Below are 16,902 nucleotides of genomic sequence, written 5' to 3'. Positions count from 1 at the left end.
TTTTAACCTGGTAGATGTATCTCTATTGCTGTTATTTTTGAATGCTAAAATTGTCCTATCTTTGACCAGTGGGAACACCTTTGAATTGCCTCCTGAATCTTTTTGACACAACTCCTATGATCTTTGCTTTCTTCTTTGCTTTCTGATACAACCAAAATGTCCTAGGCTTTCTTGTACATTTCTTGCCCCAGATGTAGATTTAGCCCTTGAGCTTCAAGGATCCCAGGTGACTTTTAGAGGTAAATTATATTTAGAGATGATAGGAGAATAGGGGTGTGCATTGGGTTGATCATTGTTCTAGGCCTTTCCAGTGGACAGCCTTTTTTTTAAATGGAAATGAAATGTGCCATGAGTTCATACTGATATTTCTAAATTCAAATTTAGGATTGTAGTATTTTTACTTAATTTCTTTGATTTTTATATGTGTATTTCCTTTCTCCAATACTGAAAATCTTGGTTCCCAAAGATTACATATACGCTTTATACTAATATATTTCAGAAATAACAGTATGAATGTTATTACTGACAATATGCACACTGAAAAAGCTTAAAGCTTCTTTTTTAATTTTCCCCCTTGGAATAACATCTCAGTAGGAATATTTGGTCAATTTATTGTTTAAAAGTCAAATCATTTCTTGGGACTTCCCTGGTGGCTCAGTGGTTAAGAATCCCCCTGCCAATGCAGGGGACACAGGTTCGAGCCCTGCTCCAGGAAGATCCCACATAGCCTGTGTGCTGCAACCACTGGGCCTGTGCTCTAGAGCCTGCAAGCCACAACTACTGAGCCCACGGGTCACAACTACTGAAGCCTGCACGCCTAGAGACTGTTCTTCACAACAAGAGAAGCCACCGTAATGAGAAGTCCACGCGTGGCAAGGAAGAGTAGCCCCCGCTCTCAGCAACTAAAGAAAGCCCGCGCACAGCAGCGAAGACCCAACCAGCCAACAACAACAAAAAAAGCCAAATAATTTCTTTACTGTCACACTTTCACTGCATAATGTGCTTTAATCAGTATCTTCATTTAAGGAGGGAGGTGCCATTTCCTGTTGAAAGGAAAGAGGAACAGAGTTACAAAATGTTGAATTTTTTAAAGTGGGGTTTGTTTTTTGGTTTTGTTTTTTAGGTTTTTGTTTTTGTTTTGCCAGCAGTTAGTATCAAAGAAGTTTAACCGAAAAAGAAGTTTTTCTTTATAAACTCTTGAAGTGACTTGTCAGAATCAACTATATTCACGCAGGAGTTGTATGTAAGATATCTTAAAGAACAGCACTTAACTGGACAGAGTAGGTTTGCAAACCCTCCAGACTGAAACTGCTCTCACCTTACTTCTCAGGACGCGATTAGGCAACTATATTGAATACACATCCTCCACCCACCCCGGCCCCCAGTACACTTTTTAAAGTTTTTTGCTAATTATTGAGCTGCTCCAGCATGTCAACCCCGACTCTGCGTGCGGGGATGAGGACACTTCCAGCGCTCAAGGCTCACAGTGCAGTACAGGCGACGAACGCACCAACAGTTTATTATTAAACAATGGCAGTAGGGGCCGCGTGGTGGACTCGAACGCGGTGTTCTGGAAACCCCCAGAACCTCTCCCAGAGATGAACTGTCTGACGGGCAGGTAGGCTGCTCTTGCTGACGCCGCCCACGTCAGGTGCAAGACACGCATCAAAGCTTGCAAGTCACAATTTTGAATTCTCATTTTTATAACTTTATGTCCCTGACTATGATGAGTAAGGGCCAAAGGGTTCAGAGGGAACATCTCCAAGGAGCACGCTCTACAGGAAGCAATAACCTGCTTGGGCCGGGGAGGGGCGTGAGAGATAGGACGGAACTAGAGGCGGGAGAACCGGTTCGCCGGGTCGACCGGGGATGCGGGGTGGTGGGGGGGTGCCCAGCTAGTCTAACTCTCGTGCCTGGCGCTCCCGGGGTAGGAGACAGCGCTGCGCCGGCCCCGCCCACTGCAGACAGGTTACCCAGGCACCAAGGGGCGTCGCGTCACGCCGCCCGCGCCGTGCTGATTGGCTCCTCCAGGGAGCCCCGCCCCCTCAGCTGTAGTGGGGCCGGCTTCAGCGTCGCCGCCATCTTTGTTGATGTGTCAGCTCTGCGGGGGCTTGGGGAAGTCGCGGCGGAGGGAGCTTGGTGTCGGCCCTGTTACTCATCGCTGCCCCCCGCCCCTGCACTTCCTGTTCTTCTGGACCCCGTTATGGAGAAGTTGGCCCCTACGCGGGAATTCCAATGGCCTCTTTAGGGGTGTGGCCTAAGGCTCGAAGAAGTGGGGTAAGTGCCTGAGGGATGCCAGGGGCGGGCCGGGGAGTCGCGGTGGCGGCGCGGCGGGCTGCTCACCTTCCGCGCCGTCGTGCCCACCTTCCGCGCCGTCGTGCCCACCTTCCGCGCCGTCGTGCCCACCTTCCGCCCCGTCCTGCAGGTCCCGGGGCGGCTCCCTGCCTGGCTTCTCTAGGGGGCGAGGCGAGCGCTGGGGGAAGGAGTTCGGAATCCCCTCCTCTCCCTGCCTCCCTTCCTCAGTCCCGGGCGCCGGGGCAGGAGGCGGCCGAGGGGTCGCCGGGGGCCGTGAGGGCCGCGCCTCCAGAGTGGTGCCTAGAGAGCGGCGGAACTTGGGCCGCTTGCCCGGTCTCCTAATGCGAACTGTAGCTAAGCCCTACCTGCTCGGCCATCCCTCATAGACTCAGTCGCCTATTTCTCCTTTCCTCTCCAAGTTCACTGTGTATGTGTTTTATGTTGACTGTTAGCGACTTTTTAAACTCTCTTCCAAACACTTCCATTACTGTGATTTTAAGTAATTTAGAGACGATTCTTTGGGATTGTGGATATGAGAGAAATCGTTCTTGGTGTTTATGTTGCCTTTTTTCCAAGGACATCAAGGCATTTGATAAACCTTGGTTGGTAAGGATCATGTTTCAAATTTGAGCCTCTCTCAAACTTGTAAAATGGTAAAACCCCTTCTACATCTTCCCTAGTAGCAGTCTTGGGGAACAGGTGTAATTATTGCTTGGCTGTTAACAGTTTAATAACTTGAGCTAATATTTACATTTTGATATTGTTTTGAGGAAAGAGGCCTGGATTTGGAACATTTGGATTACCTTTGACATGATAATCTTGTTACTTAGGAGCGTTGTTTAGAAGGCCATGCAGCCCCAGGCGTTTGGCAGTTTTCTCCGTGTATGCGTGTGTAACGTACCTTTGATGCCTAGCTTTGTTATTTTTTCCGAAATGATAGGTTGGGAGTTTTTCTAAGGAAATTGTGCGGCAAATTAGTGGAAGTGTTTCAAGAGGTGTGCTGGTAGTCACTCAAAAAGAAAAATCTATTAAGTGTTTAGGTATGGTAGTTGTGGGTGCAGCCTTCCCAACTACTAACTACTCTGTCATATTTGCAGTGTGTGGGAAAGGTTAAGGTTCAAGAGATATTGATAGTAAAACTGAACTATCTGCTTGTGTATAAAGTCTGCTCGTCTCTGTACAGCTACTTTCCAATTCTTTACCCATCATTACACAAATAGAAAACAGTGATGATTGGCCTCTTTTTTTTTTCTTCCTTTTTGGTCTTTTATTTTAAATTCAGTGACAGTATTGAGTGATTAACAAATTTTGCAGTATAAAGAATTAAAACTCCTTATTACATTGTAATAAGCAAGCATGTATAATTACTGAAGATTCTACCTGGAAATGCCTGGATTGTGTTTATATTGGTTTTATTCTTTTTAAGACCTTGTCTAATTCCTGATACCTGGATATAAACTCAGAGGTTTCTTTAAACAGCGGAGATTCCTTAGAGTTTCATTGGTATTTCAGAGGCTTGTTCGCTGCTAACAGGAAAGGAGTGGTGTAGCACAGTAACCACTCTTTAACCTTTTAGTTCCTTCAACCATAAACTAAAGAGTTGTTCTTTGATGCTGTACAGTAACAGCATAGCTGATAATGATTACTTATTCACTTTAAAACCATCTATTTACAGCTACATGCTGACATCCTGGAATGAAGGTAAAACAGTGAAGTATACTCACTCTTTAGGAAGAGATGATAGGTTGAAGCAGCTTTTATTTAGAGATTTAGAAAAATCATCTTTCCCTTTGAAGGGAATCATCTTTCCCTAATTTGTGCTAGTTTTTCAAATTCATTTAACAGTTTCATGTTAAAGTAAGACTGCTTAACCTGAAGTTCTGTTTCTTTTCTTTCAGTAAAATTTAGGTCTTTCTTTTATCCCTTATCTCTAGCTTTAAATAATTAAAGCTGATTCTTGAGTTTCTCATAAACATGTCACGCTGCTTGCAGTGTTGGGAATGTTATGCTCAGTGTCGTTTCAGGGCAACCTTGGGAGCATAGATAATTTAAATTTGCAAATTAACCCTGTAATCTTATCATATTATTGCAAATGTCACCTTTGAAATTTATTTCTCAGCTACTGAGATTTTAAAAATCTATTTGGGCTAAGAAGTAAACAAAAGAAAAAGTATTGGCATGAAGGGGCAATAGACACAAAGTGGAAATCAAACCCAGCAAAGTATTGATTGGATTGTGAGTATAGTTGTCAGTCATTAAGGCACATGAACTGTTAAGTCTATTTCAGGGATGATTATGTAGTAGCTAATGAATAATTTATTTTTTTGGTAAACTACATTGTACCAAATTAACCAAGCCCAGGCCAAAGGTGGCTTCAAAATTTAAACATTAACCAGAACTTCTTAATGTAATATAAGGCAGACTTAAAACTTAATTTTTTTTTTTAAGTTATTAGCCTTCCTTTTTGAAAAGGGAGCTATAGGCCAATTACCGCCCCCTCTTTTTTTTTAAGCTTTCAGATTTGGGGGGGAAATTAGCTGAAAATACTTTTCATGTCTTCTTAGACTTATTAAAGTTCATTTGGTGAGCTCTGTACAAGTAGCTTCAAACTGAGATTTCTGTATTAAAATTTTTTCTGTTTTAAAACTTACTATTAGAGATACATAAAATTGCATGGATCTAAGATACCAAACTGATAATATGACATATACTTGATAATGTGATGTATGATGTGGCTACTTACTCTCTTTTTCCTGGAATCTTGATGGACTGTAATGTCTTCTGTTTTCATGTCACAGGATTTGGTACTGTTTGGGGTGGGGGTGGGGTATCCTGCTGCATCTATTGCCCTGAGTCTTTTCAACATCTTTTTTTTTTGGTGATACAGTGTACACACTGTAAAATTCACAATGCCCTAACCCTTGGTTGCAAAACTAAACAAATCCCTACAGGGATAATTGACCTTGGCCTCATATAATATGCTTTTTAACCTAGTGGACTAAAGACAACTTTTAAGAGCAAGTAATAATGTTTCACGTAAAGGAAACTCGGTATATTAAATTTTACCCAAAAGCTTAGTTACAATGTGACTACTTTATAAATATATCTTACTTTTGGTAAAACTAGAGTTCTTTGAAATAACCAGTTTTTAATTGCTTCTGATTTTAATTGCCGTTTTAGAACCTTGTTACAACTGGTCGGAAAGATAGGTCATTATTTTGTTTATGCTGCTTTCAGAGTGTATTCGGGGAGTGTGTAAAAGACCTTTGGATGTACTTACTTTTCCTTCAAAGGACAGTAAACCATTATATTGAAGAACAGGAGTGCCCTCACAGGCTCAACTTGCTTATCTTAATGGACATTATTTGAGAAGCTATAGCTGGTATTATTTGAGACTTTTTAAAATTTAAAATTTTTAAAGTTTAAAATTTTTAGTTTGTTGTAAGTAACACTTATGCTGAACTGAGTCACATGTTTCTGTGGGACTTAAACACTCATGCATTTGGACCTAGACACTCATGCATACCTTATACAGCTTCTGATGGAACGCTGACAGACCTTCAAATTAAAATACTGTAAACACAAGAGCAAAAGATTTAACATAGATTTTATATGTTGGTCCACTACACCAGAGTGTAAACTCCAGAAGAGATATCTGTTTTATTCACTGCTGTGTTCCCAACACATAGAACAGTGCCTGAACATAATTACATGCTCAATACATATTTGGTGAATGAATGAATTAATATCTAGTTTAGAAATGTATTTCTGGCTTGGTACTTTTGTATGAGGCTTGTATGTTTGATAATCTATTACCAAATATCTGTGGATTGGATTCATTTGTATTTGCATTTATTGAATAAGCTTAAGTTCTTTTGTTGTTGTTGTTTATACTGCTGTTTACTGAGAAACAAGAAATAGTACTAAAAGCTGTTAAAGACAGTGTTTTCGTTTATAAGGCTTTTTGCTTGGAAATAATTTTGTAGAATTGCTAGTTCTTTGATTAAGAAATAAAATCCAAGGTGGATAATGGTTGGCTTTAAGGCAAGTAAATGTTTCTCGACCAGTTGCCTACAGCTGACGAGCTCCAGTAAGAGCGAAACCACTTCTCACTCCACTGAAACAATTTTGAAGTGTGAATTGGTCCTGTAGTACTGTGTCAGAAACAGAAACAACTCTCAGGGGGGAAAATAGTGCTTGAATTAAGAGGAATTTTGTGACTGCTAAATTTAAATACAGTATTTTCCCCTAATGAGTAAGAGTTACTAAAAAGTCAAATAACCTGTGTTACTTCTTACGTCAAAAAAGCAACAGATATTGTAATCTGTAATTGTAGTCGCTATATCTATATACATGAGTGTGAATTTGATTTATACAAGCACTTCTTAATTAAAACAATCTTGTAAACAAATGTCTAGTTTTACATCCTACACCTTTAATCTACTTCTAGGCTATTCAGTCCTCAGTAGCTTTAATGATAACTACCCCCACCCCCAAGAAAAAACTTGGACAGCAGCCAAATTGGCCTATATCACCATTGCCAACTGGAGGCCCACAAGAGGAGTCAGCTGACTCTTTTTCCCCCGGGTTAATCGTGGACAATCAAGCTCATCATGGCTCTCTTCCCCGCACCATTCTTGTACAGTTATTTACTCTTTAGTGATGGCTTTTTACATATATACACATAAATCTTCTTTAACTTCTCTCCTTTTTCTTTTGCCTCCAATCAGTATTCATTTGAGCATCAGAAAACTATGTTTGCAAGTTAAGTGATTCTCAGATGCCAGTTCATCTGAAGAGTTTTTTCAAAGGTCATGGGCATATTACTGAGCAACAGTATAGAAAGTGCTTGTCTTTTTTTTTTTTTTTTTTTTTGCGGTACGCGGGTCTCTCACTGCTGTGGACTCTCCCGTTGCGGAGCACAGGCTCCGGACGCACAGGCTCAGTGGCCATGGCTCACGGGCCCAGCCGCTCCGTGGCACGTGGGATCCTCCTGGACCGGGGCACGAACCCATGTCCCCTGCATCGGCAGGCGGACTCTCAACCACTGCGCCACCAGGGAAGCCCAGTGCTTGTCTTTTGAGGTTGAACTAAGCCTTCTTTAATTTACAGGAGGATAATACGTAAAACAGTCCAAGCTGAGGTAATTATAAAAAGTTTTTTTTTTTTTTTTTTTTTACCTAGATGAATATCCAGCAGAATGAGACCTTTTTGTTGTTCTGTACTGTCTTACACATGACAAGTCTTCTTACAACCTGGTTCCCACCTTCTAAATGTCCTTCAACCCCCCCACCCCAAGCTCATTGTGTAAACCCAATCCCACCCTCACTGAGAACCACTGAACAGCCTTTGCAAGAATGACTGTAAAGGTAGTAGAGAATATATTTGTTAGATTTATTTATCTATTTATTATTACTATTATATTGCTTGAGATTTAAGAAGTTTGATTCAGTTCAGAGCGTGGTTCCTCTTCTTTGCAAGAGATCATTTAAAAGGCTGTTCAGAAATGTCACAAGGAAAAACAAAACAAAACAAAACAATAAACAAAAAAAGAAACGTCACAAGGAAGGCTGCCACTATGTACCTGATGAGTATAAATGAAGTATGTTTTCATTTACATGAGAGATTATTTTTGTACTTCTCATGAGGGAAAATTTGAAGGAAAATGTGGCCTTAGAATACGTCCTTTAAATATAATTAGGCTCTGGATAGACTGAAGGGAAGAATGTTCTAGATTAGAGCAAAGCCATGGAAATGTTAATGAGCACACTGTTTGGAGGAATCTTGAATAGACTGGTCAGGGACTGGCAAAGTATAATACTATAGTGAAGTACTAGGATTTTAGGAATGTGTTGAGAGATAAGATTGGAAAAATACTACAACTGGTTTATTGAGGAATTGCAACTCTGAGGTATAAACATGAAATGCTCACGTCCCCTCCACTTCCCTCTGAGGTGCAATCCTTCAATAGTGTCTTGGTTTGATGTCATAACTCTTTTGCTGCCACTTTTGATAACCAGGAAAAACTTATTCCAGAAATTAAGACAGGTTTCAATCGCTTACAAAACAAAAGCAACAAAAAATGTTAATCATAAACTCTATCATCTCCCTAAAGAAGTGTTGAAGCTGTTAGTTCCCAGCTGCTTGGATTAAAGAAGAAGAGGTGTAATTTGGCTCTAAAATATGTTCCCTCTCCTTTCTCTAACTAGCCCTTTTGGAGTTGGGGGAAGAAAACCAGCCAGTGGAGGCAGAGTTCTCACTCTCTGAAACTTTAAAGAGGGAAGAGATAGCTCTGGCCTTACTCTGGTCCATCTGGTTGTATTTGATGGTGGTCTCTGGAGGTGGTATGTGTGGATTTCTGGGGGGCAGTGTTGTAGCTCCGTGGACCCTTGTGCCATTGAGGACTTGCTTCATAGGGCAGCTCCTGTTCCCCTTTGGCAGAGCCAATGTAGTATATTCTTCAACCCCTTCTCTGGATTGGGTGATGCAGGAGGGAGGAATGGAGTGAGACTGAGAAACCAACAATTCAGTGTTCCGGGTAGGAAGTTATCAGGCCTGGGTTGGGTTGCAGGTTGGGGACAGTGACAGTAGAAAGGAGGGTATAATTGCAGGAGACATGAAATTAGTAAAAGAATATGAGGCTAAAGGAAAGGAAGGAGTCATGACTAAGAAAAATGATACCATTGACAGAAATAAAAAAAAGATTATCTGGGGGTACTCAATTTTAGGAGCTATTGTTATGATTTTGGATTTAACCATTTTTGAGTTGAGCCATTGGAAATGCCTGTATTCATTTGAGATTTTATTTTATATAGAGATAGAGTGAAGACAAAGAGATAATTCATTATCTGTAACTCAAGAGCACAGGAATGAAAATAATTAAAGTGGGCATCAACTGTGAGTTTTTGGTTTAAGTTATCAAAGTGGATGAATTCTGGGAAGGAAAATAAAGTTGAGGACTGAACCCTGGGGAATATGAAAGCTGGATGAGAGGATAACGATTGTTTGCGTAATGCTTTTCTGTTCGCAAAGCATGGTGCACAGGCAAGAGCCTTAAGAGTTCTCAAATGAGAGGTTTTTTTCACTTGCTATCTATGCTGGAGAGTCACAATGCCTTCGTAGACTCATTCTTTTTTAAATAGATTCTTTATCTGCTTTCCATTACATTTGGTCAGCTCTGAATTTGACTTGAGTAGATATCACATAGCATTGACTAGTTATGATGTTTCTAAATTAAGATTTCAAATTCAGCAGCAACACGTTCACAAGTTGTATCTTGAAATTAGTTACTTTGAGGAAGGTAATGTAGGCGGCTAATGTCCCTGTTTGAGAATTATTTTACTTTGTCCTAGATTTGGAATACAGCATACTCACAAGGCTTTTTGTTACTGCATTTATTTGTATTGCCTAAACCAAACCTTTATTGCTAGTGTGGACTTTGTCTTAGTATGCAATATATGCAGCAAGATAATAATGATAATTTGTTTCATTGTTTGGAAATATGTTTTACAGGTAGGTAATTTATAGTATTAAGGCCAACGTCTGTATTAGTCGACGCCAGAGTATTTAACAAACAAGCTGGTTTTCTTTCCTTTCTTAGAATTATTCTTCCCATTTTCTGCATTCCTAGTCCTCAAATACTGCTTTTCTCATATTACTTCTTGCTTTAATTCCACAAATATTTGAAAACCTAGTATGTGCTAGAAATTCTATGGTATATCAAGTATACAAGTCTGTCATGATTTATCGTCCTTCTTAACAACCTTCACTCCTGCATATCATTCTGAGGATTCTACCTGACCATCTTCTCTTACCCTTTTTCACCATCCTCTGACCACCACCTTCACCACAGACCAACGTAAACATGTATCTTTCTTTTATTCAAATATTAGTCTTTCTGTTTTCCATTTATACCTTACATCTGGAAGTATTTTTTCCCTAGTTTCTTTCAAAACTATGATCTGCCCACATTTTTATCCAACCTCACATGACTCCAGTACATGCTTGGTTGATGTCTGACAAAAGAAGTTGACAATTCTTCTTCATCAAGATTGCTGGAATGTTTTTATTTTTCTGTCTCAGGATAATTTTTAAAGTTGACTAATTTTCAGAAAATAGCTAGATTAGTAACGCTCATAAACAGCATAAAATATATTTTAACATTGTTGAATTAGTTTTGTAAATGTTTCTTTTATGACCTAAGCAATGTATATGAGGTCCGTTTGAGTTGTACTGAACATTGTGTGTTCTTGATGAGAATGTTTGGAAATCGCCATGATACTTCCTGCAACCCTGGGTGAAAAATGAATTCCTGTCAGGGATCCTTTACACCCTGACTTCTTTCAGCTCAGCTCTAGGTGTCTGGGCTATAGGTAGCTGTGTTTTGTTATTGTTTAGTTTTCCTTTTGCAGTAAATATTTATCATTGTTAATGTACATTGTTATCTTGATTTGTAATTTCTTGCCTAGTGTTTTCATTGCTATCTTATTTCCCCAATAGTTTCTTACAAATTCTTTAGGTAGTCTTTTTCCCTTTGTGGAGCTGAAGGAATTCTAAACAATTCTTGGGCGCTAATCTTCCTGTTATTAGTATCATTCCGTACCCAACATCTTATGGGGGTGATTGGGGAATGCCAAACTGCAACTGAAGTGAAGTTGTAGGACTGGACTGAAGGAGAAAAGAGAATGAGCCTATGTAGCACCTGACTGGTTGTGGCTCACGTGGGTCAGCTGTTCTATTCTTCCCCCCACCCCCACCCAAGGAAAGAATTTTTAAAGAATTATTAGTGGTAAAATGTGCGGCCTTAGATTTTCCACATCATGGAATGTGTGCAAATATATATGGGGTCTTGGTTTAAAAAACCTTTTTAAAAAAAATTTATGTTTTGACTTTCTCAGATGTAAAACGAAGATCAGGAACAGCTTTGAAGAGATGCAAAGTGAATTGGTGCCAGTCAGCATGTCAGAAACAGAGCACATAGCCTCCATTTCCTCTGATCAAAATATTGAGAAAACATCTGAAATAAAGGAAGACTCATGCAATTCGTTTTCTGGTGATGAAAACAGCAGCTTAGAAAATGAGTCCAAACTGTTGTCATTAAAGTTTGATAAAACTTTATGTCAGCCCAGTGAACACAATAATCAAACTGAAACACAGGAAAATTATATTCCAGATCATGGTGGAGGTGAGGATTCCTGTGCTAAAACAGACATATGCCCAGAAAATTCTGAACAAATAGCTAATTTTCCTGGTGGAGATTTTACAAAGCAAGTTTTGAAAACAAATGAAGCAGAACAAACAGTAACACAAATATTGGCGGAATTAAGGTCATCTACATTTACAGAAGCAGCTAATCAAAAGACCTATTCAGAAAGTCCTTATGATACAGACTGCACCAAGAAACTTATTTCAAAAATGAAGAATGTTTCAACATCAGAGGATTTGTTGGAAGAAATAGAATCTGAGCTCTTATCTACTGAGTTTGCAAAAGAACACCGACTACCAAATGGAATGAATAAGGGAGAAAATGCATTAGTTATGTTTGAAAAGTGTGTGCAAGATAAGCATTTGCAGCAGGAGCATACCATAAAGAAGTAAGTGTTTTATTCTTTCAGGTTATTTTTTTCCAGAGGGATTAAAGATTGAATTCTTTAAAGGAAGGTATCATTTTATCTACTTTTATTTCCACAATAGAGCCATGCACATGGTAGTTGAGCAGATGTGAAGTTTGCCTAGTTATTTAATATATAACTCTGTTTTTTCTTAGAATGTGGTATTGTATTTTCATTATTTTAGAAATAATAGGTAAACAGTGTTTTTATGAGAGTTATATATAATATACCTATGTCAAATACATTAGCATATATAGAAACATATGTATCTATGTATAAAGGCACTGTTTTGAATATGATTCAAAATTTCTGTTTTACATATGTCTTAGTGTATAAGTTTAAAAGAATAAATGTTTTATTAAAGTGTTAGTTTATTAAAGATCTAGAAAGATTTATAAAGAGAAATAAATTTATATTCTTTCAAATTTTCCAGTTTTGAACGAATGTAAAACATAATGTCAGAATTAAGATAAATTCAAGAGGAATGACAAGTTATAAAATTCAAAAAATTTTCTTAAAATTCCCACTGTAAATTCATTGGTTTAAAAAATTAAAATTAGAACAGAAGAATTGGTCTAGTGTCATTCAATAAATAAGAACATAGTTGTTTTTAGACTTCTCTTGGATTTATGGAGTTAATTTCTATTTTAACAACAGTTTAATTTCATTTTATCTTTTCCTAATAATATTATATCACTCTTTGTTTTAAATTTATATATGTGAGTGATGCATATGTTTAGGTACTCCTATAACCTTTAATAAAGGAAAATAAAACTTGCTAGCCTTCACTAAAATACAGACGGATTCTCTTTTTAAAAAAGTGATACTTTAAAAAAATTTTTGGAATGGTAAAAAAATTTTTGGAATGGGAGGGGTGTGTGTAGAGAAAGGGGAGGAGGAAATCTACACGCTAGAGGAGGATGACAGAGGAAAATATACCATAATCCAAATATTGCTTGATATGCAATTGACTTTTAATGATCTCCTTGCTTCTAGTTTACTCTTCCAGATTATCAGTAGATCAGTCTTCCCCAAGCCAGCTCACCCTTCATTGGTTTACCCAATGAATTTTAATCTCAGCATCCAGAGCCCTTCTTTTTTCTATTTTTTTATTTTTCAATTGTGATAAAATACACATAACATAAAATTTACCATCTTAAACATTTTTAAATGTGTGCAGTTTGGTAGTGTTAAGTATATTCACATTATTGTACAACCGATCTCCATAGCTTTTTCATCTTACAAATCTGAAATTCTATACCTATTAAACAACAGCTCCCTGTTTCCCCCTGCCCCAGCCCCTGGTAACCACCATTCTACTTTGTTTCTAAGAGTTTAACTGCTTTTGATACTATTTGCCGTTTTGTGACTGGCTTATTTCACTTAGCAGATGTCCTCAAGGTTCATCCATATTGTAGCCTGTGTCAGAGCTTCCTTCCTTTTTAGGGTTGAATAATATTCCATTGTATGTATACATACCACATTTTGTTATCTGTTCATCCATCAGTGGACATTTGGGTTGCTTCTACCTTTTGGCTAGTGTGAATAACGTTGCTGTTAACCTGAGTGTACAAATATCTCTTGAGAATCTAATACCTTTCTTAATACTATGCAAAAACCAATGTCAGCTACTCCTGCTCATAACTTTACTGGAATGCTGCTATTATTGAAAAAACTGTGATTTTATACTTGAACCGTCAGTATTTCTGCCATTCTTGCTTTTTAGGGTAACTTCCTCATTTTCCTGTTACCTGTGCTTATCTTTTAGACCTTCCCTTTGAGATTATCCTTGATGCCTCTACTTTCCTTAGATTTGGAGACTTAACCACTTTCAAGCTTCTCTTGTAAATTATAAGATGTTACAGATTTAATAATAATATCAGGAACACTTAAATGCTGTTAATTATGTGCCTGGCACTTTACATGTATTAACTCATGGAATCCTCACAACAACCCTATGTGGTATGAACTATTATTATTCCCATTTTACAGATGAGGTACTTGAAGCACAGAGAGGTTAAGTAACTTGCTTCAGGTCACATGCTAGTAAATGGCAAAGTTAAACCCAATTAGTCTGGCTTCAGTGGATTTTTTTAATGTGGTTATCTGAAATGAACAAGTTACATGTTATTAAATTTATCTAAAAACATTAGGAATACAGTAGAAAATTAATTCCTCTTTTGTTCCGTCATGTCAGAACAGTGGCCACATGGTAGACTGGGGTGAGCACAGGTCTGGTCAGAAGCCCAGAGTTGGAAGATTCCCACTACCACTTGCACGCTCTGTTTCCTTAGTTAAATCAACCTCTCCAAGACGAAGATTTTTTCATCTTTATGAGGGGACAATACTTACCTGATGGGATTGTTTTGAGGACATTAAAGCATTATAAAAATGTCAAATATTATTTTAAATCTAAGTTAATTTTTTGTTATACATGTAATTTTTTTTTTTTTTTTTTTTTTTTTTTTTTGCGGTGCGCGGGCCTCTCACGGTTGTGGCCTCTCCCATTGCGGAGCACAGGCTCCGGATGCGCAGGCTCAGCGGCCATGGCTCACGGGCCCAGCCGCTCCGCGGCACGTGGGATCCTCCCGGACCGGGGCACGAACCTGTGTCCCCTGCATCGGCAGGCGGACTCTCAACCACTGTGCCACCAGGGAAACCCATACATGTAATATTTTAAATTTCAAATAAAATGCTTTGTGATTAAGGTTAGCTCTAAAACAACTCATTTTTTTTCTTTTGCCTTCATTTAATTTTCTGTAAAGAAAACTACCTTTCAGTTCCTTTGGCTTAAATTTTCATGAATGCATGTATTTTCAAATGGCTTTGTTTATACATCCATTCCTCTATTTTCTAACATCAATATTATTGTCCAAGATCCCAACCAGAATTCTTAATTAAGAACAGTTATTTGTGTACAGGATATGCATTTGGCATGTAAGAATAACAATTTCAGGGCTTGCTGTTCTTCACTTCTCCCTCCCTAAATTGTTTACTTTCGAGGTATAGTCAGGATTTTTGTGTTTCAGGTTGTTTTTCGCAACAAATTGAGTGTACACCTTAATCATGTACATAAACAAAGTTAACCCCCTGTGCCATAAAAGGCTTGAAGAAACTTGCATGCTACACATTTTTTTCTTTTCCCAAACATTTTCATGACTTTCCTCCTCACTGCATTACTGTCCTCCTCAGAGAGGTCTGTCCTGGTTACCTTATGTACAATCACAGCTCAAGTCACTCTCCCTGTCCTCTTGCCCTCCTTTAGTTCTTAATAGAACTTAATCACAACTTGGTATTTCATTATATATCTATTTATTGTTTAATTTCTCTGTTAGAATGTAAGCATCATGAGGGCAGGGACAGTTTGCTGATGTACCCCCAACATATAGACTAATATAGGTACATAGTAGGTACCCAGTGAGCATTTGTTGAGTAAATGAGGGATCTTCAAAGGAGAAGATGGCAAGGAATTAGACCTGGGTCCAAATCTCAGTTCAACCGCTTACTAGCTATATAACCTGGAATAAGTTCTAGGCTTCAGTTTTGGTTTGTTTTCAAATTCATAAAGCATAATAATAATTTCATAGACTTATTAATTTATAGACCTGAGTGTTAAATAATGCATTTAAAGCTAAACTTAGTAAATAGTAATTGTGCAATAAATGTCAAATAATAGCTGTTGCTAGTAATCCTAAAATATTAGCTGTTAACCCTCTTAGGTATCTTACTTTATAGTTCTGAGTACTTTTACAGGTAATTTTTAAGGTTTTATTTATATTTTTCTAGGGAACTCAAAATGAAATTTCTGCTCAAACTTTATTATTTTACATTGACTACTTTTGTAACTATAAGAATATCATTAAAATATTTTAGAAATCTAAAGCAAGATTTCTCAACCACAGCACTATTGACATATGGGGGCAGATCATTTTTTGTTGATGCTGGGGCTATCCTGTGCATTGTAGGATGTTTAGCAGCATCCCTGCCTCTGTGTACAAGAAGCCAGTAGCAAGCCTCACCACTGTAGTGGCTACCAAAAAGTTTCTCCAGACACATGCCTGGAGGGGAACAATTGCCCCTGGTTGCCACTGACTGACCTGAAGGAATTCCAGTGCTGAAGGGATGAACTACATAATTCATATGCCTGTAGACATAAACTTAAAAGTGTGTGGTTTTCTTTATCTGATTATTTTTCTCTTAATTTGAAATAATACAAATTTCTAGGAAAAAGTTAATAGCCTAAAAAAAAAAAAAAAAAAAAAAGTTAATAGCCTGACTGGCCAGAGAATGTTTTGTAAAGTATAATATATCATTACAAAAGGACGACATGGGAATTTTCATTTCTTAATCATAGGTATCTACACCCTAGTCTGCAAACAGATTATATTACACATTGTCATTTTTAATTATGTTTTACTGATACTGCCTTTTTATATTTAGGTTAATTAAAGAAAATAAGAAGCATCAGGAACTTATCTTAGACATTTGTTCAGAAAAAGACAATTTAAGAGAAGAACTAAAAAAAAGAACAGAAACAGAGAAGCAGCATATGAACACAATTAAACAGGTAAAAAGACAAAAATCTTTAAAGTCTGTTCTTCAATATATAAAATAAATACATTCCTGAATATTTGTGTGTAAATTGAAGTTCTGTAAGTTAAATCATACTTTAAATGCAGAAGATTGCTTGGTATGTGAAGCATTGTCTTTTATGAACTGGGAATCATAGTTGATCTTTTTGTTTTATATAAATTAATATTTCTATGTGATATGTGTGACTATTCTATATATAATAGAAATCTGAGCGGGAAAGACTATTTGTTTGGCAGTCAAATAGATTGTTTTGGAAGAAGCAGTATATACTTAAAAGTTTATATCTGGCATTAGAATGTTTTCAAGCTTATAGTTTAATATGTTTCCATTCTCAGTATTTTGTGAACTATACTGAAGACTGGCTCTCTTCAGACTTTATCTGGTGAGCTAGCTTCCCTAGCCT

General features: G+C 37.8%; 1 protein-coding gene across 1 annotated transcript in view; it reads left to right on the top strand.

The window, feature by feature from the left end:
* The first annotated feature begins 2,060 nt into the window (after positions 1 to 2,060).
* Positions 2,061 to 16,902, top strand: part of CCDC186 (coiled-coil domain containing 186) — a 48,322-nt gene continuing 33,480 nt past the window's right edge. Inside the window, exons 1-3 of the mRNA XM_033420990.2 lie at positions 2,061 to 2,277; positions 11,193 to 11,888; positions 16,347 to 16,473. Coding sequence (XP_033276881.2) covers positions 11,227 to 11,888; positions 16,347 to 16,473 — 789 coding nt within the window. The 5' untranslated portion in view covers positions 2,061 to 2,277; positions 11,193 to 11,226. The remainder of the gene's footprint in view (positions 2,278 to 11,192; positions 11,889 to 16,346; positions 16,474 to 16,902) is intronic.

Source organism: Orcinus orca, chromosome 14 (genome assembly GCF_937001465.1).
Source record: "Orcinus orca chromosome 14, mOrcOrc1.1, whole genome shotgun sequence".
NCBI lineage: Eukaryota > Metazoa > Chordata > Mammalia > Artiodactyla > Delphinidae > Orcinus > Orcinus orca.
This window is presented reverse-complemented; position numbering and strand designations above follow the sequence as displayed.